At 47.3% G+C, this 24634-nt stretch overlaps 1 protein-coding gene across 3 annotated transcripts in view; it reads right to left on the bottom strand.

Moving 5' to 3' along the window:
* The window catches only part of ASTN2 (astrotactin 2), an 875241-nt gene that overhangs the window by 346887 nt on the left and 503720 nt on the right, over positions 1-24634 (bottom strand). For all 3 annotated transcript variants that reach the window (XM_046023052.1, XM_046023053.1, XM_046023054.1), the window contains one exon: positions 13214-13364. In XM_046023052.1, the coding sequence (XP_045879008.1) occupies positions 13214-13364 (151 nt within the window). The remainder of the gene's footprint in view (positions 1-13213; positions 13365-24634) is intronic.

Here is a 24634-nt window from a genome sequence, read left to right as displayed (position 1 = left end):
CATCTGGAGAACTCCGTCTTCTCCCCAAGGTTTACTGTGTAGGAAAGAAGAGCTCTCAGGGGACACAGGGGTGGGGGGAGCACAAGCCCCACTGACTGCCATAGAAGCTCATCTTCAGGGTCTTCCCTCTTGAGACCCAAGTAGAGTTTTGACTTGTAGGATGTTGCAGGGAAAGAAGGAGCCCAGAAAAAATCAAGTTCAACACTTGTCATTTTTAGAAGGCTTAAGGGGTTTAAGTAAGAATACACAGTGAGCAGAGCCAGGTTGAAGAACAGGGTCATTTTATTACCTAGGTCTGTATCATCCCCATGACAGTGGGCTTCTAGAATTACTTGTCCCCATGTGGATGGTAAGAAAAATTTTTGAAGATCAATGAAAGCCAGAAAAAGATCCTGTGGGTGATATTGTGATTTATAATAAGACATACAGGTATTTTATCTTTATTCTTACTTTTAGACAGAGTTCCTAAAACCCTTGGAATTTCCTTAAGTGATAAGAGCTAATAAGGTTTCTTGATATTTATAAGAAACTCCTTTCAATCATACCTGAGTTTATGTTAATGAGGTGACTTTTGGAAAGAACTTAAGGTTGGTGTGCTTGTTGCCAGGAGAACCAACCATGTGATTAGAGGGTTGGAACCTTTGGGATCCAGTAAGGAGATAGTGATTTAATCAATTATGCCTATGTAAATAAAGCCTCCATAAAAACCCAAAGGGATAGAATTGGGAGAACTTCCCAGGCAGTGAACACATAGAGGTTCAAGAATATCATGCTTCTTTCTCTTTACCTTGTCCTATGTACCCCTTCACCTGGTTGTTCATCTCTATCCTTACAATAAAATGGAAAACAAAAGGCAATGTTTCTCTCACCTCTGCGAGCCACTCTAGCAAATGCACAGAATCCAAGGAGAGGGTCATGGAAACCTCCAAACTAGACCTGGTCAGTCAAGAAGTGCAGGTGACAAGCTGTGATTGGCCTCTGAAGTTGGAGGGCAGTCTTGTAGGACTGACCCTTTGACTTATGAAATCTGATGCTATCTCTAGGTGCGCTATGTACAAGTTCAGCTGGATTGTCCCCAGAGTTACTGCCCACTGAGAACTAGAGAACTGGTAGGTGGTGTCAAAAAGCAAGCACCCATTCGACCCTGTTTCCTAGCTCACCAAGCTCCTCTTTACCTATAGGAACTGCCCCTGGAAAGGTAGGTTCCAGAACTGGGTCCAGCTCATGCCTGTCTATACCCACTGGGCTTGGCCCATACCCTAAGGTGTGGGGATCATTCCCAGTTTATGGACAATGCAACAGAGACTCAGACACATTCAGCTGTTACCCACAGTCACACAGCTTCCCAGCGACAGGGACGGAATGTGGACCCAACTCTGTCTCACGGCCAAGTCTGCTCTCTGCACTGGAAGAATACTGATGAACTAGCCCGCTGTCCTAGGAATGTGTATGATGCTATTCAGATGCTATCGTCTCAGCGAGAAGAAATGGGTTAGTGAGGGCTTTAGGAACCCTTCTTACTGTTTGCTGCTCCAAGGCTAAAAGGTTTCAAGATTGAGGCTGGTGGCCTGGGCTCCAAGCTGACTGTTTCCCATCCTTGGATGACCTCTACAGCCTCCAAGAGTATCTGGGCCGTTGGTGAAGACGTACAAGGCAGGGCTCAGGGAGAAGCTGGAGAACCCAGGGAAAAGGCTAACTTTTCAGATTAATAATAGTGATGCTGATGATATCATTTCTTGTCCAATTACCCCAAGACCTATGATTTTTAAAAAAAAGAAGAAGGCTATTACACTGTATGGAAGACAGATTCGTAGCCTGGGGTTTAGGACACTTAGGTTAAGCCAAGCATAGTTCCTGTGCTTTTTGACTTCAATTTATTCATCTTCATCTTTGACAGAAGGAAGGAGGTTTATATACGGTTAAGATCAAGTTAAAAAGCCAGTTGTCTTGAAAAAAGGGAAAAGTTTGTATAAAGACATGCAGTTCTGACACAGAAAATTGCCTCAAGGAAACACAACTACTGCATGCTTTTTATGCTTCTATTTTTAAACTTACAGATATAAATTCTTATTTAGATTTGCATATGCATGGAGGAAAATCTATAGAAAGATATATAGAGAGGGACCAAAGTGAACGAGAAAGAGGACAGTGGTTTCTGTTTTTTCTTTATATATTTCAGCAGAGTATCCATTTGTTTTATTTTAGTTTACAAAGAGCCTGAGCTATTTAGGACAAACAAACAAACAAAAATTAAAAGAAGATTGAAGACCTGACGGGGAGAAGACCTTATAAATTGAGACAGTTCTACCACCACAATTAAGATGAACAGAATTCTTCCAGGTTTTCATTTTAGAGCTAAGACAAACATGTTTAATTGTCAGCATTCCAGTAGCCAGGGAGTGGTTCTTCACAGGTGCATGGCACAGCCATTGGGAATTTGTGGTCACAGTCCCCCACCCGCTGGTGTCCTCAAGGAGACACCAGTCCCGCACACTCACTTTCTTCTACCTGCCCCTCCTCTGTGTTTGCGCTCTCTCCCACATGCATGTGCTCAGTGCCCTGAGGCACCATTTTTATTTGCTTACTCCCCTCCTCAAGGGGATGCTTTCAGCCCAACACCCTAGCCTGCCCTTGAACTACATGAACTGCATCATGAAAGAAAGCCAGCACCCCTGAATCAGGGGTAGTCCTGAAAACCAGAGACAGTCCTGCCACTCTTTATTTATTTATTTTTTAAAAGATTTTATTTATTTATTTACAGAGATCACAAGTAGGCAGAGAGGCAGGCAGAGAGAGAGGAGGAAGCAGGCTCTCCATGGAGCAGAGAGCCTGACGCGGGGCTCAATCTCAGGACCCTGAGATCATGACCTGAGCTGAAGGCAGAGGCTTTAACCCACTGAGACATGCAGGCGCCCCCCTCCCCTTTATTTTAATCCATCCCACGGCTTCGCCTAAATCATGGAATTTGAAAACTGTCCTCACAGACTTCTGGGAATCTATGCGGAAGAAGTAACTCAGAACACAAAGCAGCCTTCTGCCCCAAGACGCTCGGAGCAACACTGTTTATAATAGATTAAAGCTGAAAGCACTCAAAATGCCCACCAATCAGATGAAGTCAGAGATAGAACATTCCTTCCATGAAATACCAGGCAACCCGAGCAAATAAGGAAGACGGGGCTCTAAGGGCAGAGGGTCCTGGCACCAGGCTGCTTCCTTACAACTCCCCATTCTAGAACTCAGAAGGTGTGTGACCCTAAGTGAGGTGCCCAGGTTCACTCTGCCTCAGTTCTCCCATCTGTAAGAAAGGGGTAATAACGAGACACATCAGAGGCTCCGGAACAGAGCGACCACCCGACCATCTCAGCCCTCATCATCCCCATCATCCCCGCAGGAAACATCCAGTAATAGTAGCAGCAACTGTGCTCTGCACCTACTTAGGGCCGGGCACTGGCCCACTGTGAACGCATTATCCCAGTTAGTGCCCAGAGCAGCTGCGGCGGGTATGATAAGCCCCATTTTACGCAACAGAAGCTTGAGACTCAGAGGTTGAATTGTCCCCAGGTCACAGGGCTAATGAGGGACAGAACGGATTCGGGGCCCAGGTTTGTCTGAGGCCGGAAACTGTGCTCTTCAACACTTTACTGACCCCTTGAAGGTAGGGGTGGTGGTGGGAGAAAACTCTCTCACAAGGACACCGTTAGGAAGGGAAGCGAAAGTATGGATTACTGTTCCCCCTGTATATTTGCTTTCCCACCAAACGATGAGTTCAGCCTCACCCTCCAACCCAAGCCGCCCTTCCCAACCCTCAGAACCTTCCAGCGCTAGAAATCTGTCCTCAGAGCACATATATATCTGGAGGTCAGGATTTCGGACACTGACAGGAAGCTCAGCATTTCATTGGCCCCTCCCCAGGCAGGCGGGTCTGAAGCTCCCTTTCTGGCTCCCTCACATGGTCTCTCCAAATGGCCTCCGCCTTCCCTGAAGAGATATGCTCCCCTCCTGCAGCTAACAGGTGGCCGAATCAGGGCTGCAGCTCCCATTCTACAGCCTCCCCGCCCCCCCAACCTCTGGGGCTCCTCTCCTCTCCCCCACCCCAGCCATTCTTCCAGGAATCAAAGGGTAAAACCCATCCCTTTAGAAGGGCAAGGGCTGCTCCCTGACTTTAACAGATAAGGACTTCCACACAATAAAACCAGCTTATCAGAAATACCATCAGACCCAGCAAATCTGGGTCCCAAAGAAATAAAATGAGGGGAGAAAAGCAGAGAAGCCTTCAAATGTCACCGGAAGAATAAAATATTTAATATCATAAAAAGGTGCAGAAGCTTTACGAGAAAGCCACACATTATAATCTAGGAAACCCCAAGTCCCACCCCCACCCCCTCAGAAGGGAGGAGGGGCACGCTGGGAGTTCGCACAGGAAAGAGGCAAAGGAACAGCTCCCAGCTGAGGGACCGAGGGGCAACTCCCTTCCTTTTCACACCCTAAAGTTTGATCCTTCTGAACAGGCTCTGAGTTAACAGGCACAGTTCCATTCTCCTTCTTTTCTGACTATCCTACCCCCTCTGCCAGTATTCATTCTTTTTTATCTTCCTGCAGCTCTCTTGGGTACAGAGGAAGAAGAAGAAATCTTGGACATTGAAAAAAAGGATGGGGAGAAGGAAGTGTCCCCTTCCTCAATCCTCCCTGACATCTAGGACTTTTGCTTTTGGGAATGATCCTCAGTTTCCAGAATTGCCATCGGAGGAGGTAAGGGAATAGGCTTTGGATTTAGATACACCTGGGTTTGAATTTCTGTTCTGGCTTTATCTCGCTGGTTGGACTTGAGCAAGTTTCTCATGCTTTCTAAATCTGTTTCCTTGTTGGGGCACCTGGATGGCTCCATCGGTTAAGGGTCTGCCTTCAGCTCAGGTCATGATCTCTGGGTCCGGGGATCAAGTCCTGTATCAGGCTCCCTGCTCTGCAGAGAACCTGCTTCTCCTTCTCCCTCTGCTGCTCCCCCTGCTTGTGGCTCTCTCTGTGAAATAAGTAAAATCTTTAAAAATAAATTAAAAATTAAAAAAATCTGTTTCCTCGTGGACAAAGCAGAAGTAACAACAGGGCTCACCTCATAAGCTTGCTGTAAGGATCCAATGGGATGATGCATTTCAAACATTTATCTCAGGGACTGGCATGAAATCAGCTCTCAAAAACTCTTTATATGTATCCCTGTCAGTAATATGACTGATATTATTGATAGCACTAATTCATTTATCAACAGCATCAACCAGCTCCTGCTTTCAATGATACTATTGGGACCAGTATTACTGATGAAGGGGCATATAGAGAATTCTCAGTCTCTGGACCTGTTTGATCACAGGGTGCTTTGATGGGGACACCGTATAGGAGATGATCTTGAAAAAGACTGAGTTCCCATAAAGATATGTTGCCCCCTGACTTTGCACATTTGTAAAAATTTTTGAGAAAAAAAGGTGGCAAGCATCATTCCTCCTGATCTGGACATCAAACCTCCTTGGGTTTGGGGAGGAAAAACCACTCTCCAGGGGCCAGAGCCCTCCGTGGCTCGGCCTTTCTCGCCTTTCTCGCCGCTGTCCAGGAGGGAAGAATGCCAAGCACACGGGCTCAGGCTTCCCCTGGTCAGCAGAGCTTGGGCTGGGCTCCAAAGTGATTTCTCACTCAGCCGATTCTCCCTCCATGCCTTCCTCACCCTTCTTGAGTTTCATTTCTTTTAATCACAGCCCAACTGAGTCATTAAAACGGAGGGGAGAAGGATGAGAAACGGAGAGAAGCAGCCTCTCTCTCCCTATATGATTCTAGTTTTTGCCTCCTTCTGAGGGGTGCCAAGGAGGTGCCTGGCCTATAATAAGTGGTCATTCCTATCCTAATTCATCTTGACCTAAAAAAAGGCAGCATTTTTTGGTTGCCACTCAGCATCTCGTGACCATCAGGGGTCCTGCGGCTTTTCCTAATATCTAGGAGGCCAGATGGCTTTTTAGGTCAAGATGGAAAAAGCATGAGAGGGAGAAGGGGAATACGGCTGGGTGATTTCTACGGGGTGAGGCGGAGGGGGATGGGTCTGGAATTTAAAGGGGGGACTGGGGACTGACAGTGGACACACATCCTAAAAGATGCCACCCCTCGCTAGGTTCTCACCAGCGTGTAAATTCCCGCACCTCCCTCAGTCCTAACTTTCTATGAAGGCCCCGGATGGTCTGGCACCTGCCCTCCTCCCCACCCTCCGTTCTCTGTGCTTCTCCACATATCCCCCCACCCCTTCCTCCCAGGCCGTTCGGTTTTCCTCAAGTGTCAGTGAAGATAATCGTACAACCTAGTTCACAGGGCAGCTGAGAGAATTACATTGTTTAAAACCAGCTCAGCACTCAGAATCACGTCCTCACACCAGTCACCATGCGGGCCCTCATTCTTACAGTACTAGGCTTTACCCTTCATCAAACGGATACAGCAATGCCCATCTAGGGGAAGACTTTGAGATATTCTCATGCAGGGATGGAGGGAATTGTCCAAGGTCACACGGCAGTCCTACTAAAGCTCCTCTCATCTTCTGAGCTACCTTATAAAACACAGTGGGGCTCTTGTTCTGGCACCCCCTATGCCATTCACGGCGCTGGACACAGGATGGCTGCTAACGAAATCTCTGGACCACTGCAATAGCAAAGCTGATGCTCTAAGGGCAATACCTCAGCAGGTGCAACGGGGAGGAGGGAGTCTTAGGATCAAACCTTGATTCTGTCACTGCTTCCCTCCATGCACTTGACCCATTTCTGCATCTTTAGAGGCCTTTGCTTTTCTGTCAGTATAATGGGAGAGGTGCTGGCCTGATTAGATCTCTAGGGTGCCTTCATGCTCCAAGAGCCCCAGCCTGAGTGTCCCTGCTGTAGGTCAGGGATAGATTAAAGAGGGCCACACCTTCTCTGCTAGTCTTCTCATCCACAGTTGAAGTCCAGGTCCCTCTCCACACTGACTTTAAGGACCTGCCTGACAAGTAGAAAGGGGTAGAAATGATGTCCTGGGACTTCTGAGGCTAGGTGCTACGGATGTTAGCAGCTTCGCCCTGTGCTCTTGGAATACTTGATCCTAGGATGCTCCCTTTGCAAACCTAGCCTCTGTGGCCTGATAAGTCCAGCCAAATGGAGAGGCCAGGGGCAGGCACTCTAGTTGACAGCCCCTGCTAAGCTGCGGCCCAGCAGGGCCAAGGGTCAACTCCCAGCCATTCCAGCCCCTTCTGTAAGTGAAGGGACCCTCCTGAAAGACACCTTCTAGCTCCAGATGGCCCACCTGTCGTGAATCAGAGACAAGTCACCCAGTGGAATGAATCTTTCCCATGTTCCCGACGCACGAAGTGTGAGCAAAACATTGGAAAAAGGAAGGTGAGCTGTGAATTGTTCTTTCAAAAGGGACTGAGAACAGATTTTGATCACCTGATTGTCCGAGACTGACTCCATCAAAAGGCCACTTCCCAAGGGCAGGGGGGGACTGGGGGAACACAAAGGAACAGCATGAGCCAAATGTTTCAGGGGGCAGCAGTGACCAGAGATGGCGAAAGTGTCCTCCACACAATATGATGATGAAATACCTATAGTTTTCTTTGGTTTTGTCCTCTATCTTGATTAAAATTTCGCCATGTTTATACTGTTGCACAGAACAAATGGAAACACAGCTTACTTTTCAAACTGTGCCTTGCTGACATCGTTATGCTTGCCAGATTTATACCATTTCTAATAGATAACAATCTTTCCTGTTTAGCACATTGAAGGGGAGCACGTGGCTTCCTCCCCCTTCTGATGCTGCAATCATGGTGACTTCCTCCATCCCCGGTCAGGAGGGGAGGGTCGCCCTGGAAATAACTGAAAATCTGAATAACAAGGTAATTCTTTATATGGCATCTCTTGGATCACCCTCCCTCCCCCTCTTACTGTCCACCCTGCATTAATTTCCTATCGCTGCTGTAACAGATGACCACGGACTTGGTGGTTTAAAACAACACACATTTATTAGCTTACAGGTCTATAGGTTAGAAGTCTAGCAAAATTATCACTTGGCTAAAATCAAGGTATTGGCAGAGTTTCATTACTTTCTGGATGCTTTAGGGGTGAATCCATTTGCTTGCCCTTCCCAAGTGTTACAGAATTTCCTTAGCTTGTAACCCCCCCTCCTCCCTCTTCAAGGGTAGCAATATTGTATGGCCCTGAATTCCTCTGCTGTCTCCCTCTTCCACATTAAAGGGCCCTGTGATTACACTGGGCTCACACTGATAATTCAGGACAATCTCCCTCTTTAAAAATTTGCTTATTAGCAACCTTAATTTCATATACAAATTTAGTTTTCACCTTTGTCCTGTAAGGTAAAATATTCACAGGTCACAGGCATTAGGATGTGGAATTCCGGGGTGCCTGGATGGTTCAGTTGTTAAGCCTCTGCCTTCGACTCAGGTCATGATCTGGAGGTCCTGGGATCGAGGCCCGCATCAGGCTCCCTGCACGGCGAGAAGCCTGCTTCTCCCTCTCCCACTACCCTGCTTGTGTTCTCTCTCTCATTGTGTGTCTCTCTGTCAAATAAATAAATAAAATCTTAAAAAAAAAAAAAAAAGAGGATGTGGAATTCCTTGTGGGAGCTATTATTCTGCCTACACCACACATCCAGTGGCCATCCCCAATTTGGTCAACTATAAACCTGAGGACCACAGTATCCCGGGGAAAGCTTACCACAGAAGACCCAGAAAACCAAGCCAACACCAAGCCAATTTTTTTTTTTTTAAATTTGGAGGTTCAGAAGTTGAGGTCTAAATTGAAGGTAAAATATAATGATAATAAGAGTCATGGGATGTTAGAGAACTGGCTTCTCCACCCCTCACCTCCCATCCCCCAGAGCTAAGGATCAGTTGAGCTTGGGAAGCGAGGAATGTTGGAAATCAAACCAGATGGTCTTGCAAACGCTAGAGAATGTCCTTAAAAGAGATCCTATGCCCTGTTCGCACCAGCCTTCTCCACACGGTGGCTGAAGAGGATGAGAGGCTATAGAAAATCAGGTGTGTCTGAGGGATTAGAAAGAAAGAGTGTCTCTGCCTCATTGCCGGACAGCATCTATCGGATGGCAAGCATCAGGTGCTCTTCCTCGGCGTGACAGTAGCCAACCACAAGTGGCTTCATGGTCTACCTACGTCAAGAGGTCTTCGGCTAGCTCCCCTCAGATCCCCAGGCCCTCAGTGTGACAGAGAAGAGCTGATGGCCTCAGAGAAAAGTGATGGCCTCAGTAGGGCAGGAAATCTATCTGACAGATAGAGCCAGCTGGCCTCAAATGACCTTATGATGGGGATGGAGAGAGCAAGGCAGCAGAAGTCAGGATACACCACATGCCTATAAATCACCTGGGAACCGAGAGGTCTTGGCACAATACCATAAAGGAAAGAGAGTGATGGACAAGTGCCAGACAAGACAGCAGGCACGAGAATTCACAGGCAGTGGTCCAGGGCCAAATCTCCTCTTACCCCCGTGCTTAGATGTATGTTGGTGTCCTTTGAACATAGACATTCAGGAAGAGGTAGGAAGCAGACAACCTAAATGGAACTAGAAGTATGTTTCCACTACCAATGGATGGAGCAGGGCAGAAATGAAATTCAGTTACAGAAACATTAGAGAAAATTAAATACGCTTGAATCTCTGTGGTCCCAAACATCCTGTCTGCTGCAAAAAACCATCCGCAATCGTGGTCTCGTCTGCTTGCACATAAATGGTGTTTTGTAAATCCCTAATCATTTGCAATTACGTTCTCTGATTTTAAGAAAACCTATGAGTTCTAGAGCTGCTGCTCCCTTCTGAACGACTAGGAAACTGAGGCTAATGAAGTCCACGTAGATTCGAAAGCTCCCCAGTGACCAAGCCAGAGCTTAAGCCCAGTTCACTCAGCCCAGCCTTCGTTCTCAGCTTCTCCCCCACTATCTCCTCTCCTCTCTGGGTCACAGGAAAGCAAGCCAAAATGGTTCCGGCAAGAAGAAGAATATTGAAAACATGTCCTTGGACCTCTACCTGGTCACCTTGTGGTGGTTTTGGATAGTCACTATGCTTCCCACAGGAGTGGGAGACGTGCTGCTGGGTTTATTAAGACGGTGAGTTATTGGATGCAGATGTGCCTTGAGAACTCTAAAGGGCTCCAAAAATAGAAGGTATTATTACTATTTATTTTTCTTTTGCCAGATGGAGTTTCTTAGAAGAGGGGCTGTAAGAAAAAGTTTCCCTCTGCAGTTATGACAAAGAGTCTACTGAGAAATAAGAGAGATTTTAAAGTTCAGAGTAGAAGTGGGTGTCTCCCCATCCACTCTGAAGGTGCAGAAAAGAGCTTACCTGAGCTCCATGGAGCCCTGAAGTTGCAGTTTTAACATTAGATCCTTAATCTAGAGAGGAAGGTCTCTGACAACCTCATCAGACTGCTGAATTTTCTCTTAACCTCCAGGGACGGAATGTTCTTTTGCTCTCTCTCTATATTTTGCCAGTTTCCACTGATGAGAGGGAGAAAGAGACACAGCCCATCTGGGTACATGCTTGTGCGTGCACACCTCTGCATTCTGAGGTTTCCTTCTTCTGGGACAGCTATCTTAGAGGAGAGGGAGTTTAATTAGTTCAGGAAATGGAACTGATGGGAAAAGGAAATAGAGGCAGAAAACTTATGTCTTTCCGAAATGCCAGCTTCATGTTTTGGGGACCACTGCTGATCTGGGACATCTTTTTGAGTTGTGTGTCCACTGCCTAGCTTGAAGACTTGGGCAGATCCTCCCCTCTCTCACTGGGCCTCACTTTTCTTTTTTTCTTTTTTTTTTTAATATTTTATTATTTGACAGAGAAATCACAACCAGGCAGAGAGGCAGGCAGAGAGAGAGGAGGAAGCAGGCTCCCTGCGGAGCAGAGAGCCCCATGTGGGGCTTGATCCCAGGACCCTGGGATCATGACCTGAGCCGAGGGCAGAGGCTTTAACCCACTGAGCCACCCAGGCGCCCCGGGCCTCACTTTTCTATCATGCAAAATGGAGGGCTAGGTTGCAGTACTCCTGACAGCTGCTGACACCAATGCCTGTTTTCTGGTGCTTGCACCCTACTTTTCCTTGAGAGTCTGGGCCTCCCCCCAACTCACTACTGTGCATTTAGGTGCAGGTGCCACCTGGCCCAAGACCCAGGTATGACTGGGTCTCGGATAAGCCCAGTTCTTCCCCCACACTCCCACCACAGTGACTGGCACAGGGATGGGCATGAGGCCCAAGCTGGCCCAATGAGTTGAAATCCTGTGACGTTAGCTGGAGGGACTGGAAAGAAAGATGTTCTCAGTGAGTGGGGAAGCCAGAGTTGTCCAGAGAATGGCATGGTACTGAGGAAAGCAGAGAGAGGAGAAGAGGGATCCCAATGACATTTTTTTCATCCCCTTAATCCTACTGTCCCTTGGCTTCTGTTCGATGCAATACACTTCTTCTTTGTGCCTAAACTAGTTCTGAGTTTCTCTCACTTATAATCTTAAGAATTCTAATTAAAACATCTCCACTTGCCCATCTACATTTGAAGATCTGTTGATCTTTGCTACAATACAGTTTAATTGCATTATCTCATTCTCTAGAAGTTTCTTCTTTGTATTGCTCTCTCAGCCATTGTCTATCTTCCTACCTTTGGAGCAGGTACATTAATAACTGACTGTGTATTCTATTTCCTGTGGTGTCCCCCAGAGACACAGCCCTGGCCCACAGCCCTGGCCCCATTCCTCCCTCCTTCCCTTCTTTCTTTTCTTTTTTTTTCTTTTTTAAGATTTTATTTATTCACTTGACAAACTAGAGATCACAAGTAGGCAAGGAGGCAGGCAGAGAGAGAAGGGGAAGCAAGCTCCCCGCTAAGCAGAGAGCCCAATGCGGGGTTTGGTCCCAGGACCCTGAGATCATGACCTGAGCCCAAGGCAGAGGCTTAACCCACTGAGCCACCCAGCCGCCCCCATCCCTTATTTCTTTCTTATTTTCTGAGATCATTGGGGTGCTAAGTTGAATCCACGGATTCCCTGGGTTCTCCCTCAGTTTAGTGGGTGAGATAAATTAGAAAAGGGCCAGTTTGTGCTAGAAATGATCACAGGGGCTATAACAGATGTATGTACAAGGCATGTGAAAACAGTAACGATCTTTAGAAGAGGATGGTCATTTTTCCAAGATGAGGAGGGGAAAGAAGGCAAATCGGGAAAGAAGGCAAATCGGGAAAGAGGTCTACTGGTTTGCTACATCGGCTGGTGGGGAGCAACTCACTCTAGGCTAATAGACGGTAGGAGCGAAGGCTCTGAGGCGTTACATGGGGACATAGGTTCAGAGAACCACATCTAATTCACTCCACTGGCTTTAGTGTAGGAGGAAGTAAAGTGATGGAGAGGTTAGAAAGGGCCAAATCAAGAAGGCATAGAATGCCAGCTGAAGAAGTTGAGCTTGCAGGGTGATATCTACCAAGTGTGGTTCCATGAGCTCTGCTTCCCCAGACATAGAACGCTCACCAAACTGTTACAAATTCAGGTCCCTGGGACCTAACCTCCTCTGCACAATCAACATGACTGCGTGGGACCCTGGAAGCTCCATCTGAAACAAGCACCCTAGGCCATTCCTACAACATAAACCATCCAGTCCAAATGCCTTTTCTATGGGCAACAAAGATCCTCAAATAGCCTCTGTGTCCTTACATCTATCCCTGATTCTGGAGCCTTAGGCAGATAAGCCTGCCATCCCCCTCCATGCCCTTCCCTTGGCCATCCCCACTCTTTCCCTAATGTAAACTGACCCATTTTTGAAGCCAGTAAAAACCAACCTGCCCAACTTCAACCAACATTAAGGTCTCCACTGAAACCTTCTCTTCTGGACATCTCAATGACATGATCCCACTGGGTCCACAAAGACATGCCCTATCTCACTCCCAAATGGACAGTCACCCCCTTGAGGCCAGAAGCTCTCAAGGACCTATTGCATATTGGGCACTAAAGTTCTGATGTCTCATTTCATCCTTCCAACAACTCCACAAGATAGGTTTATGTATCTCACTTTACAGATGAAGAAACCAAGTGATCCTAGTGTTCTGAAGGCCACAGAGGCAGTAGCTATGAGTGAGTCCCCCCCGCCCACCAAAGGGAGGTGCCACTAGCAAGCAGCCTTGGTGTCTGGGCCAGCACCACAGTCATGGGCCAATGGCACTTACCACACATCCTGTGGAGTCCACCTGGCGGTCAGACACACACTTGAAGTTCCGAGTGCAGCCCCCATTGTTTCGAGAGCAGTCACGAACTGGCCCAAAGGAGGACAGCAGGTCGTTGATGGTTTCGAAGTATGTGGACAGCATCGCTTCTTCCCTTAGACACAAAGGGGATGGTTAAACCCCAGAGACAAGTGTATCATTAGATTAAAAGAAATTATACACGCACTCATTACAGTTAAGAGCACCATTTATGATATCTGTAATCAAGAAGATGATACAAATACATATTTAAAAGGAAAATGGTACGAAAAACATCCAATAGGCATGCTATCATATGACTTGATGTTTGTCTACTTGTGATGATGAGGGATAATGAAATAAAGAGTGCCAAGTTTCCTGTCTACTTGTGATGGAACTTGGCGTTCTTTATTTCATTAATCCTCATAATTTGGGAATGTAGACTTGAGATTTCCATTTACCAATGAGTAAACTGTGGCTCGGAAAGGTAAAGAGTCTTGCTAAAGTCCACCAGCTTACAATGTGGCAGAACTGAAATTGGTGCCAAGCTCCATCTGAGTACAAAAGAGAAATCTCCTCCTGCTATACCACTCTTAACTCACATTCTTTATGTTTCTACAGATTCTAGACCTCCCCATAGCAACTCTGCAAAATGGGCACATTCCTATTATCCTGACTTTGAATATACATCGAAACTATTAAAGGTATGGGACCTCCCCAATTTACAAAGCCTATAAGCAGCAGAGCCAAGATACAAACACAGGACTGTCTGACTCTAGAATCTTACAGCTTTATTTTTCATACTATTGCATAAAAGTGACCCCATCCAGACTGACAGCAACAGTGGTTGGAACAGTCACAGGATTCTAGACAAATGCATCCCTCCTCCAGATGAGACTGGACTAGGGACCATAATCCATGGTTCTGCCAAGGTTTTATGAGATGAGATATACAGACAGGAGTTTTTGGAGCCTGCTTTCTGGCAAAAGGGCCACAAATAAGGATATCCCACCACTGGAGTATCTGTGATGCCCACAGTTGGAGGAGATATTAGAAGGACACCACAGGCACTGAGTAGTGACACACAGTCTCCCATGATATAGGACTCATGGGGTCCAGAACTGTGAAAAAAGGGAGATGACTGTTGCAAGAAGAGGCCAGACAGTGCTACTGGGGTTGCCTCTGGACCATCCTTCATCCTTCTCCCACTGTTTCCCTCCAGAGGCACGGAGTTTGAGGTTTGGGTGTTGTAGCTTATTTTCTACCTTCAGTATGATTCCCTTCTGTATTATCATTCATACTGACTGCCAGTGAACCTCATACATTCCAGCTCTACTTCGATATGCCACTCATCAATAATAGCTCCCCATTACTTACAGAAGAAAATTCAAATTAGTTTCCTTGGCATTTGAGGTCCTTCACAATTTGGTCCCTGCCTGCCTGTCCAGCTTTTTTTACCCCGTCCTCATACTCTCTCCTGGCTAGCCACAGGTCTCTTCTCATTTCCTAAGCACACAATCTTAATTTAGATTCTCTGAGAACAGACTCTGAAACAGAGTTTCACAGAGCAGGTTTTTCAAGGATCCCTCTTCTGCAGTTGTAGGAAGTAAGCAGGCAGGACTGGACAAGGGAGAGGCTGAGTCACCATGTGGTTAATGCATTTAGATCTGAAACTTCAGATCTCTCTTGAGAGGCAAGTTTGTCCTTATGGAGCTCTAGAGTTGGGTGGCCCTTTAAGGATGTCCTGATTAGAGGGGGCGCCTGGGTGGCTCAGTGGATTAAGCCGCTGCCTTCGGCTCAGGTCATGATCTCGGGGTTCTGGGATCGAGTCCCGCATCGGGCTCTCTGCTCTGCGGGGAGCCTGCTTCCTCCTCTCTCTCTGCCTGCCTCTCTGCCTACTTGTGATCTCTCTCTCTGTCAAATAAATAAATAAAATCTTAAAAAAAAAAAAAAAAAGGATGTCCTGATTAGAAACAAGGGACCCCGTCCTCTGTATCACCATATTGGCCGGCTGGTCACTGGCCAAGGGCTGCCATCCAGAAGGTGGTATCCTTGGATGAGGCAGTTCCCTGTGGCTGAAGGCAATACCCAGTGAGGGACACATCTATGGGCCATAAGCCACAATCCAGGGGATGGGATCTGAGTACAGCATGTACCTTCACTTCTCAGAAGCCTTAATCATGCTTTTGGGTCTGGGATGCTCATCTCTGACTTCTCTCCCTGATAAAATCCCAAGAATCCCTCAAAACTACTCAAATTCATCCATCCATCCATCCATTCATTCATATACTGCAGTGCTTACTGAATGCTTACCTTGTAGCAAGCACTATTCTAAGTACTGGGGATGCAGAAATGACATAGGACAAAGCCCTGACCCCCCAACAGAGCTTGCTATGGCCTCCTTTGAGAACCCCTGTCTCTATCCCCCAACCAGAATTTCCTTTCCCTCTGAACACACTGTTTGAATCTATGATCCCATGGATCTTAATCATCAGCTCTATGGTTTCTCAGAAAGACCATCAGCTTTTTCAGCAAATGCTTCAAGAGTTTCTCATTCCTCTCTAGCCTCCGGCACAAGGCCTGGCAAAAACCTGTGGTAAGTAAATGTTTTCCAGAAGAAACACAACACCAGAAGGCATGGATGCAGGCTCCACCTGTCACTGGTCTCACCAAGAGTCTCTTCCACAGGATCTGCCCCTGCCAAGCCCCAGCTCTAGGTTTCCGTCCCAAGTCCTTCACGCTCAGGTCTGTAGTAGAAGGACAACAGCGAAGATGGCAGGAAAACAACGAAGATGGCAGGAGAGCTGCCAGACTGGCCCTCCCTTTTCAACTTGACCCAGAATGAGGTCAGGGTGGCAGGTGGATGGGGGAAGGGAACTAACAGTTCCTGAACTGAGGCTCTTGAGAAGCTTGCCACTTTTTTTTTTTTTTTTAAGATTTTATTTACTTATTTGACAGACAAGGAGGCAGAGAGGCAGGCAGAGACAGAGGAGGAAGCAGGCTCCCTGCTGAGCGGGGACCCCGATGCGGAGCTTGATCCCAGGATCCCCGAGCTGAAGGCAGAGGCTTTAACCCACTGAGCCACCCAGGCGCCCCAAGCTTGCCACTTTTGAATCATGGAAAGAGTTGAGGATTCGGAGAAGACATTAAGGCTACTAAAATATTAATATCCTTAGAGGGAGAAGAAAAAGTGAGAATTAAAATGAGGAGATAAAGACAGAGGGAGAGACAAGTTGAGAAAGTGTGAGAACACATGAAGAGATAAACATGGAGAGAAACTGCTAGAAAGAAGAGAAATGGATGGATGGACGGATGGATGGATGGATGGGCAGATGGTTGGTTGGTTGGGTGGGTGAGTGAATGGATGTATAGACAGATAGGCAGACAGACAGACAGACAGAAAAACACAGAGACAGAGAGACAAATCCAGAGGAGTGTCATATAGAAAGAGATTAAAAGAGGGGAATATGGAGGCAGAGAAAGTATGTGAAAAGAGCCAGAAATGAAGAGCTAGAATAGGGAGAAACAGGAGTAAGAAACACAGAGATTTAAAGGAGAAACCATAAAGGTAAACAGAACAAGGGTGTCCTGTATGGAGCACAGGGAGAGGGGATGAGATAAGGAGGGGGGGGGGGGTTGGGGAAGGAGACAGCCTCAGAAACAGAGAATGAAAGCAAAGAAAAAGACCCTGAGCGAGTGGAAGAGAACACACACAGGGACACAGAGAGCAGTCAGAGAATGACAAAGAAAAACAAAGGAAGAAGAGCGAAAAACAAGCAAAAAATGTCACCTTGCAGTGGAACCTGGCGACAGCTCAGGCTATACAAATAAGGAGGCTGTTAGCTTTTAAAAGGATTGATTCTGCATAAACACCAGTTACAGGAGGGGAACATTATTTCAAACACAAAGACCTGACAGTGGGGCTGTTACTGAGTCTAGCACTGATTATGTCAGGCTGGAGAAACGAAAAACGTCAGGCACCAGCCAGAGAAGTAGCTCAAGGCAGATTCTGACATTTTCTTAACTCCAGACTTAATCCCTCATCCCAGGCTGAGTTCAGGATTCGGGGTCTGTTGGAGCTTAAAGCTGCCCCAGTAGCTGGGGGCAAAGGATCAGGGAACTAGCGCTGCAGGTGGAGTGGGCTGGGGTGACAGAGAGATCTGGGTGACTCACAGCTTTGCCAGAAATCACCATCAGCCCCAATATCTTCATCAGTTCTAATTTCCTGAGCATCTGCCATGCATGGACACTGTGCCAGGTTCCTTCCCTGTGCTCTGTCCTTTGACTTTCATCAGTAGCCTAGGAAGTACACCTTTTTGCTCCTACCCTGAAGCTGGAGAGACTGGGTCCTGCGGGGAGGGGAGTTCCGTCACTCGCCCTGGTCCATGAGACAGAGAGGCAAGGGTGTGCATCCAAGTTGGCTTGATGTCAAGTCCTGAGCTTTCTCCGTGCAATGGGTGAGCTGGGCCAACTTGCTTTGTGCCCCTGGGCAAGTCAGAGCTCTCATAAAAGGACGGCTGGTGGAAATCTACATCCAATTGCTCTGTGTCTTTGAGGAGGAAGAACTGGAAGGGCAGAACCTGGACAACATCTGCATTCCTCCCAGCACTGTCTCCTGGCCTGGGTATATGCTGTAATAGCTTAGATTCATGCTGGAGTAAGAGGAAAAACCTCATTTCCCAGTGCTGCCATAATAAGCACCTTGAACTGGATGCTTTCAAACAAGAGAAACTTATTTCCTCCCAGGTCTAAAGGTTGGAAGTCCAAACTCAAGGTGTCAGCAGAGCTGTGTTTCTTCTGTAGGGTCTAGGGGAGAATCCTTGCTTCCCATGGCTCCCGGCAACTCTTGGCATCCCATGGCTTATAGCAAATCACTCTAACCTTTGCCTCAAACTCACATGGCCTTCTTCCTGCATTTGAGTTTTTTCCTCTTCTTACAATGACACCATCCTTTGGATGTAGCATCCCCCTAATCCATTATGATCTTATATCGATTATCTCAGCAAACACCCAATTTCCAAAGAAGGTCACATTCTGAGGATCTGGATGGACACAAATTTTGGAGGTACATGAATCAACCCACTTTCCCATGGCTCAGAGGAAAGTCCTCAAGCTCACACAGTAGGAGAGAGCCAGGACTAGAACATTCCAGTCCTTGGCTCTTACTCCAGTGCTCCTGACACCACACCAGCCCTTCCAGCTCCAGACCCTACATGCTACACTATGGTATTTATAGGCCTAGAAAGTCTTAGAAAAAGGAGCACAGTGAAGCCACTTCTGCGTTTGAGGGGAGAAAAGACCAACTTTAATTAAGTACATAACACATCCCAGGCAGAACAGGGGTCAGCAAGCTTCTCTTTATAGGAGTCCATAGAAAATATCTTGGGCTTTGGAAGCCGTACAGCCTCTGACCCAACTACTCAATTCTGCCTTTGTAATGCTCAATCAGCCAGAGAGAGTATGCTGTGATGATATGGGAATACAATGTTACATGGTATGTTTCAATAAGATTGTGTGTACAAAGAGACATAGCAGGCTGGACTGCTATTTTTTAGTGTTTGTTTTAATGGGAACACCCACAGGTCAGTGTTGGGAGTTAAGATCTGAACTCAGATATGTCTGACTCTACAACCCACATTCTTACTTCTGCATGAAGTTTTATCTGCACCTCAGTCTTCTCATCTGTAAAGTGGAAACAGTATGTTCCTTTCTCCCAACCATATAGTATCACTGTAAAAACACAATGACACGATGTGCAGAAGCCCAGTGCAAATCTGTTCATCCATCATCAAGTGAAATCATCTATTCACTTAAGACACCTTTGGACACCTGCTGCAGGCAAGGTACTGAGCTGATCATGACTCCCGCTCCCCTCTGGCCTCTCCAGGCCCTGTTCTTAAACCTGCGGGAGCCAGGTGCTGTCCATGGTGCTGCTAAGTGTCTCTCCAACTCCAGCATCTGAATTTTTTCTTTCTTAATAATCCTGGTTTCAAAACGGAGTCAACCAGACCCCAGGGAGGCCGAGTGAGGCTGCCATCCCCACCCTACCCGATTGCTCCAGCACAAATGCATCACCTGGGTCCCATCTGGCTGAGTCAGCAGAGCCCCACACGGGATGAGCATGAGGCCAGGCAGCTGGGGACAGATGCTGACATGGCCTTCCGTTAATAAACACCAGAGGAGGTCTGTGTCACTCACAGAGAGGTGTGAACAGATGACTCAGGGCCCAGACACTGACATGGCTCCACGCATGTGGACTAATCATTCCCTGATAACAGTGGGCAGCCTGGTCTCCTGAGCTCCTGGGGAGGGAGGAACCTTGGACAGGCACTTCCACCCCAGCAGCATGAGCAACAGTGTAGGCCAGGGGATATGCAGCAGCTTTGTCTCCTGGCTTCACTCGTTATGAGATGCTGGACAAGTCCCTTATACACTGAGCCTCTACTTCCTCATCTGAAAGATGGATATATGAACATGTGGCTGGCAGAGTTAGCATGAGAATTAATGCAGACAATATATACAGGAAAGTGCCCAACGGCTAGTAGTGATTAGTACCACCTAGTGTCCCTCGAAGTTGCAAGAACCATGACTTGAGAATGTAACGAGCTCAAATGGAGAAGGGAAGGTCCGTTTACTCATTCAGATTTTTTATTGATGCCTAATTTCTTTTGGGGCCCTGACCTGGTTCCTGGGGCACATAAGCATAGACGTGACATAGCATGAGTTAGGGAGGTAGAAAAAAAAAAAGTTAACCTCGCAATGTAACTGGGGCCATAGGATCATAAAGAAGTCTCCCTCATCTAGACCTTGGAAGTGGGGTGGGGGTCAGACAAGGCTTTTTGGAGGGAATAGTATTGAACCTGAGACATAAAGGAGAGAGTGATATGGGATAAGAGTATTTTAGGTGGAGAGAACAGAATATATTAAGTCCCAGAGAGGTAGGGGAGACATGCCTTGGTTCAGGGAACACTAAGCAGTGCAAGGAAGCAGGAGTGCTGAGAAGAGGTGGGATATGGCAAAGGATGGGGTACCATAGGCTGCCAGCAGACAGGCCCAGCAAGGTTGGTGTGCCAGGCCTTGACAATTCTGGACTTCACCCTGGGAGCTATGGGTAGCCCCCAGAGGTTTCTAAAAGCAGATCCTACTTTTATTTAGACTAGTAACATAGATTGGTATTTTCTACAAATCATATGGCAATAAAACAACAATAACAGTGAAAGCTTTTTGAGCACTCATCCCAGGCCCTGAAATAATGTAGCAAGCCTTGCTTGTGTCCACTTACTTCATCCTCATAAAAAACAAAAACAAAAACCAAACCAAACCAAAACAAAACTAAAAAGCACAATGATGTAAATGCTATGATATCTCCATTTTACAGAAGGAGAAACTGAGGCACCATTTTGAGGATGAAGGCTGTTTTGAGACCAACTAAAGATAATGTAGGTTCAGTCCCAAGACAGTGGCCAGCCCGCAGCAACTGCTTTATCCTAAAAGGCTTCCGGGCAGAGGTGAGCTGGTGCAAGCCACAGGGAGGCAGATTTGGGCTTTTCTAACATCAGAGTCAATGAGCAAGGTCTTGCTGCTGCCGGCCATGGCGGGGATGCAAACGGAGGAGGGATGGCCATTTTCGGAGCTGCCTGTGGGGCAGAGTCCAGCTTCTGGGGAGGGCTGTGCAGTACCATCTTGATGGGGAAAAACAACAGATACTATCTATTGCGCACTGAAGACATGAAAGCTTTGACGTGACATGACTTCGTGGGTTATTTCTTGCCACAGTCCTGTGGGGTGGTGCTATTCCCATGGCCCCTTCTGTCGATTAAAAAAGAAATCCACACCCTTACGTGCAGGAACCTGCCCTCACTGCGGTGGGGGCGGCCCCGTGTCACACACTAAGTCAGCACAGGGGAGCTGGGGCCCTGCCCTGTGGTGTCTCAATCTGAGCCAACACTGTCCTGTCTTCCTCCTTCCGATCCTGTCCCAGCTGGAGATCCTGGGGCTGATGTTCCGGCTGACACTTCTCATTTCCCTTCCTCTAGCAATTATGGTTTGCCCTAATTTAGGTCAAGGATATACACTTCCGTGCAGAGTGGTCTCCAAGCTTCCTGTGAGTGTCTGTGCCTTTGAGTAGCTCTCGAGCTTCCTGTGAGCTGAGATTCCCCTCACTTCTGTACCCCCCGCCACGCCCCCCATGGGCTGGGTGTGCTGCAGCTGTTTGGTGAATGAGCCCAGCCAGTGAAGGAAGAGAAGGGACAAAGGGACATCAGCTGCATGGTCTTGGGGACAAAGATAAAATGACTGTGAGTGTCCACTGTCCCCTGTGAGATGGGGACAACAGCATTTGGCTCACAGGGCTGAGGTCAGGACTCTAGGAGATGAAATCCATTAGGGCTAGTCCTCGGCACCCGGCCCAAACAGGGGGTCCCAATAAGGGGCTGTCATGTTTCAGAAGTGCATTTGTCCGTCTCATGAATATTTCCCTGGCACTCACCGTGGGTGCTGGAGGTTTGGGGAACAGAGAGGGGTGGAGAGGGCAAAGGCTTTGTTCATTGGAACACATGGTTCACTTGATGGCACAGAGTCACCCAGCGAGTCCCCGCGTCTATGCCCACTTCTGAATCTGCGCCTCTGTCTGTGTCTACATCTGTAATTACAAACTATGGCAGATGCTGAAAGAAGACAGGTGGTCAGAGAGCCTAGGTCAGAGGGGCCAATCTAACCTAGGGAGTGGATGACGGGAGTTGGGACACTGGGGGAAGCTGATTTCCTCAAAGACCATCAGGCCCAGAAGCCAAACCAGCCAGCAGCCTGGTAAAGTTTTTCACTCCAGGGCTTTCTCTAGGAGTGTTGGGACAAGGTGTGTCCCTTACCCCCACATGCCCAAGGACTATGGAGTCCATCCGATCTCTGAGACCATCATTCCTGGGAAAAAGCTACTACCTCATTCTGACTGCTCCATCATAGAAATTCTCCTCACCCCATCTCCCTTTCTCCTGCCCCTTGTGCATCCCATCATCATATTTAAAATAAACGATTATTTAAAAAGTTCAATGAGAAATGCTGAGGACTGAGGATTATTTATTTATGAAATACCCACATGGAGTCATGGAGAGCTCCTTACAGCTCTCATCCTGGAGAGAAGCTCATTAAGATGGGCCCCAGGGGTGGGAGGGCACAGAGTTCTCAGGAGAAACTGTTCAGAAGCTCAGCTCGGTGTGTGCAGGCTCCCCAGGGAGTGTAGAAGGCCACAGTGACCTGGGATAGCAGACAGGGCTGCCTAGAAACAGGAGAGCTCACCATAGAGCATCAATGGAGTTGTGTCCTATGGCAGGAAGACACAGGCTGGAGGCTCCAGGCATGGGACCTGGGTCTAGCTCTGCCTCATCTGCCTCACTCTGCTGTGTGTCCCCAGGTGACTTAACATCCTCTCTGAGCCTCTCAGGTTCCACATCTATACAACGATTCGGTGATCTAGAAGAGTCTTATCAGCTCAGACTTCTAATAACATCATGTGGCTTCGAAATAAGAAAGATAGCGTGGAAATATAACAATGGGGTAGCAGGGGAGACAACACCCATTCCTGCCACTGTACCTGTCATTGCCATTGTTTGGCACCTGAGGAAATCAAGAGATGGATACAATCAGCAGGGAAATCAGAAAGTGTTACCCTTTGTTACCAGGAAGAAGCCACAGGCTCAAAACAGGCCCTGCCACTTCTCAGCAGAGAAAACCGTCCCAGCTCATTTCTCCTCTCTGAGACTCACTTTCCTCAAGCATGAATCATGGGCAATGGTGCCTAACTCTTAGGTAACAGGGAGGGTCACGAGATAGTAAAACCTCCATGAGGACAGGGCTCTGATGCCCTCACTACAGTCCAGCACCTGAAACCCTGGACAGCCTTCCAGACTGTTGTCAGAAAGATGAATGAGTCCATGCATGAATGAATGAATGAATGAAGGCAAACTGTTGTCCACTTCTCCACCCATGTACTCGTTTTCCTTGCTGTGTTGTTTCTGACCATAGCAGGCTTTTCCTCCAGACTGAAAGTAACTCAAACCAGAGAACAGGGGGCTCCCAACTCAGGGCCCAGGACCCCTTTGTCAGCCTGCCAAAACATACAGGTCACATCTTAAAACGGGATTTTTAAATGCAAAAAAATCAAATGCAGAAAACATTACAAAAGAAACCACTTACCAAAAGAGTTTTTTAAAAAGCCAGCTACAATAAAATAATATATATGCTTCTTTGTTGACACATTAAATAAAAAGACCCAGTAACAGATGTAATAATGACCATAAATTGGAAGTAGTGATGAGCAGAAACTAGACGTTAAGATTTGCAACAAAGGAAAGATGATAGAAAACTGCGTGTGATTTCTTTTAGCGGCAAAGTCATAGGGGCTGTTAACACGTCAGTGTCTACAATAGGAGAAAATGCTGACTTTCAATGAGCGGTTGGCGAAAGTAAAAATGTATTATTTTTCCGTGTGATTTCATGGACCTCCAGCATGGACCCCAGGTCGAGGGCCTCTGTCTAGCCCAGCACTTCGGTAGAGAAAGTGGCTCCCCGAATATCTGCTGGGGAGTTAGTAGAACCAAAAGCTTGGGTCTAGAGAAGAAGAGGCAGGACACGAAAACTCAGCTATGATCCCACCAACATCATTCCTTCTTGCAAGGGTACAGGTGGTGTGCTGAAGGGAGAACAGACTTGGACTTCAGACAAAAATTTTACAAAGCTCTCTAGGGCATGTCCTGTCATGAATGACCCCCTCCCTAAGCTTCTGTTTGCTCCTCTGTAAATGCATCATTAAATGCATCACTGCTGTGTTTCCTGCAGGGTGGCTGCGGGACCGGGCGAAATAAACAAGGCAGTGCACCTGTGCAAAGCTGCAAATATGAGCGCCTCTCTGCCACTCATCTGTTCCTCCCAGGGTAAGACAAGTTTCCTGCAGCCCCCACACTTACAGCTGCCCCATGTACCATGGTGGGGAAGCATTTCTGCATTCCTTAGCACCTACTGAGTACCAGGCCCTCTGCTAGATACATAGCACCCAGAGGTGCCCAGACAAAGCCTGGCCTCAAGCAGTGCGTAGACTGGGGCAAGGGACAGCAGGATTCACAACAGGAAGCAGAGGGAACACTTACAGTATAGATGCATAAAAATACATTGAGATCCCCAAGAGGAAGGAATGAATTCTTCCTGCCCTGCTTAAGGAAGGCTTCTGGAGGAGGCAGCAATCGATTGGCTCTTTAAGGAAGATGAAGACAGTGATGAGGAAGAGGAAGGGGAGGAAGAGGGAAGGAAAAAGAAAGGAGGAGAAGAAAGGCAGGACTGGTGTTAGAGGATGGAACAAAGCAGAGCAACTAAAATGTGTTAGGGAGTGGGGAGGGAGGATTGTTCATGAAACAA

The sequence above is a fragment of the Meles meles genome, chromosome 11, assembly GCF_922984935.1.
Source record: "Meles meles chromosome 11, mMelMel3.1 paternal haplotype, whole genome shotgun sequence".
Taxonomy (NCBI): domain Eukaryota; kingdom Metazoa; phylum Chordata; class Mammalia; order Carnivora; family Mustelidae; genus Meles; species Meles meles.
This window is presented reverse-complemented; position numbering and strand designations above follow the sequence as displayed.